Source organism: Nanorana parkeri, unplaced genomic scaffold (assembly GCF_000935625.1).
Source record: "Nanorana parkeri isolate BGI_ZX_2015 unplaced genomic scaffold, ASM93562v1 scaffold717, whole genome shotgun sequence".
Lineage (NCBI taxonomy): Eukaryota > Metazoa > Chordata > Amphibia > Anura > Dicroglossidae > Nanorana > Nanorana parkeri.
Genome location: NW_017306985.1, coordinates 234,130 through 237,683, shown reverse-complemented (window position 1 = coordinate 237,683; position 3,554 = coordinate 234,130). Strand labels below are relative to the sequence as shown.

At 44.7% G+C, this 3,554-nt stretch overlaps 1 protein-coding gene across 1 annotated transcript in view; it reads right to left on the bottom strand.

The window, feature by feature from the left end:
• The window catches only part of GOLGA2 (golgin A2), a 62,580-nt gene that overhangs the window by 49,595 nt on the left and 9,431 nt on the right, over nt 1-3,554 (bottom strand). Inside the window, exon 2 of the mRNA XM_018564054.1 lies at nt 3,273-3,389. Within this exon, the coding sequence (XP_018419556.1) occupies nt 3,273-3,389 (117 nt within the window). The remainder of the gene's footprint in view (nt 1-3,272; nt 3,390-3,554) is intronic.

Sequence of the window (3,554 nt, the reverse complement as noted above, 5' to 3'; positions counted from 1 at the left end):
TCAAGGACCTATATACACACACACACACACACACACACACACACGGTGGCATCACCCAATAATACGCACTGCGATACATGGTAGAGTGCCATGGATCTACAATGGCACTCCAATGCACAACTACAGGGTCAACAGCGCATAAGGCTTTTTCCCTATTGCCATGCACCAGCAGCTTATTCTAAAGCCTTGGTCTCAACTGGTGGGTCGTGACCCAAAAGTGGGTTGCATCCCCTTGTTTAGTGGGTCGCCACATGCTTTCCACTTTTTCAGGTAAGAAGCTCCTCAGCTTCCACCCTAGCGCAGCACTGTCAGTTCTCGCGCCAAGCAGCCATTCAAAATATGCTGCCCGGCGCCGAGTGTCAGCTTGAGGTGGGGTGGGGTGAGGTGGGCTGGGGGTATGGCTGCGAGGGAGCTCCATCCATACGTGCATTGCTTACAGCTCTCTCACGTGCCCTGTAGAGGTGCCTGGACTAGAGTGAACAAAACAAACGACAAACGCACTCAACAATTTGTTACCAGTTATACAGTAAGGTGCACACGAAATGGGCTTTGAACAGTAAAACAGTAGAAAGGCATCATGGCACACTCACAAAACTAGCATGTAAAACAACATGTCTCACCACTAAGGATAATGACAGAGGTTTGGATACACGTCTTTAGCCGAGGATGTGTAAGCCGCACTGCCGCGCCAAGGCACCTCTTATAGTGCGGTCCTAACTCTAAACTATGAGAGTCTCCACCTTCGTGTGCACCTTACTGTATAACTGGTAACAAATTGTTGAGTGCGTTTTGTCGTTTGTTTTGTTTGACCGATTTGGTGCAGCGTACGCATGGGGTTTCTCAGCTGCCAATAGGATGTGCGGGATCCCTTGTGTGTTTCTGTACCTTTAAGGAGGTTGGGCGTCCTCCTGACAAACCTGCACCCAATTTGATATCTTCTGCCCCCATGTGCTCCAAGATGGAGACTCTCATAGTTTAGAGTTAGGACCGCACTATAAGAGGTGCCTTGGCGCGGCAGTGCGGCTTACACATCTTCGGCTGAAGACGTGTATCCAATTCTCTGTCATTATCCTTAGTGGTGAGACATGTTGTTTTACATGCTGGTTTTGCGAGTGTGCCATGATGCCTTTCTACTGTTTTACTGGACTAGAGTGAAGTCACATTCTGGCTCCTGGCACTTCTACAGGGCGCTCAAGGGAGCTGTACAAGCAATGCACATATGGATGGTGCTCACAGCACAGCAGCCCACAACTGAACCCCTGGCTGCGGATCCACTCCAGTTCTTGTAAGGTAGGGAGACTGGGTGGACCTTGAAAAGTGTGCAGTGTGTATGTGTGAGATTGTACATGCGTATGTTTGTCAGTAATTTTGAGGGCCTGGTCACAATAGTACAGTGTGGTAAACTGTACCATGCAATACCGTGCATTCTGGTGTGGGAGGTGTGTTGCACCGCCATTCATTTGAATGGTACTCCCATACACCCCCCCCCACAGTTCGTATGCCCGCACTAGAATGTTGTGCGTTCCACTGCAGTGCAACTTGGGTCGGTGTATTATTCTACTGGTGGAGCTTAACTGAAAGACAGCAATAAAAAGCCGACATGGGTTCTATGAAGTTTGGCCTAGTTACATTTTCATGTTATCCCGGAGACACAATCTACAAACTAGTCACAAAGTCCAACTCAGTCCGTTTTATCATTTGAAGAAGCATTGGCTTCCAGGCACCATGGTTATGAAGCAGTAGGCATCGGCCATCCTACTTAGTGTCAGAAGATGGTTCAGGCCCTTTCATGACCAGTTATGTTCAAACTTTGGAAACTGCAAAAAAAAGAAGAAGTTCTCCCTGTTCTCTCCAGTAGGACTTAACAAGTGAATACCAGACACACAGAGGAATCAGAGAGCAGAAAAGAAGGACCTGAAGATCAAGAGACGTGACCATGCATGATATGATTCCCTCAGTAACTTCAGAAGCTCTTTGAAATGTTTCTTCCCTAAACATATGCTGGATCTATACCGTACAGGTACTCATGATGAAAGATCTCATGGGACAAAAAGTGGGCTTCTCTCTACAGACATGAGTCGTATAATACTGAGATCTCCAGAAAGAGACCTTTAAAACAGGACAACCAGCAAACCGGTATTTCCAGCTACACTAAAATCAACCTTACAAACCAAAAGCAGATTGTTCATTAAAGGAACTTTACAATAACAAAGTAGATGGCAAAAAAAAGTCTTATTGTGATCAATGACAGTACTGTGGAGCTCTACCACAGAAGTGAACAAGAGGGGTGTTGCCTGTGCTCACCACAACCCCCTTACAAGAGGTGAACTATCAATAGTGGGAGTATTGCGGTCATTCTCCTTGTGAAAGAGTTCTGGGTGGATTGCCAGACTGTTAAGCGTTACTCGTTTTTGGGAGACCCCCTTTAAAAGTGTAACCACGGGAAAATTAAAAATGACATCTATGAATAGCATGAAACACAGCAGTTTTTGTTGTGCTGAGTTCTCCTTTGTTCTGTTGATTCATCCAGTAGTTCAATTATTTCCAGTAATAGGGTGACATATGGGTGCTGTGACACTCAATTCTTTGGGGGAAAAAATACAAAGATGAAGTTGCATCAAGTAAATAGATACCAAACATGCCAAGCCTTTAAATTGTGTGCGCCTGTGCAACGGCAAAAAAAGTACAGTACCCAAAATTGTCCTTAGGCAATGCTTTAAAAGCCTTTACAGATTCAATTTAGAGTTAACCGCAAGCTTTGTGGTCCTGCTGTCGGTAAATATTTTTTTTCCCCCCCAGACAGAATAAAAAAAAAAAAGAAGAAAACCCCAGACTCAACCATTAAAGCAGGGCTCAGCTCCCATAAGGCATTGCAAAACCATAGCCACACGTATGACTTCCAGAGGAGCCATGACGGGATTTGTAGGTGCACCAAAGCTGGAGGGCCGAAGCATGCCTACTGTTGCATTAAAGGTTCTCTTTAAAGAATAGTTAAAGTTGGGCATACAAAAAATAAATAAGCCTCATTACATATGGGGAGCGCCTGGGGTACATGTGTGGAAGTGAATTAACTGCATGGTCTGCTACTACATGTACAAAGACATCGTCCAGCTGGGGTAGTAAAGAACAGCGTTCACATTCTATATCTACGGTTATGAAGAGGGTATCATTATTTATGTATGTAATCCTTTTAGTAGTAAATATGGAGTTAGGTTTTAAAAATGGTAGAGATGAAAAACAGAGGTCTCATGCAGATAGCAAACAAAACCTACTGGATCTGGAGAGAGGCGATTTGGGGTATCAGGATGGCTGTTGGATTCTTTTCCCTTTTTCTTCTTCTTGCCGCCTGCGGCTGTCGGAGGGGTGGTCTTCTGCTGATATTCCTTTAGCTAGGAAAAGATTGCAGTGATCAGAGCACAATTCAAAGACAGACTATAGTGAATGTACACTGAAGACATATCATAGTTATCACTACCACCCGAAAATCATGTTGTATATGACAGTCGCATTTCTACAAGCTTGCTATTTTTGTTACTGTATAAAATGCATTCCTA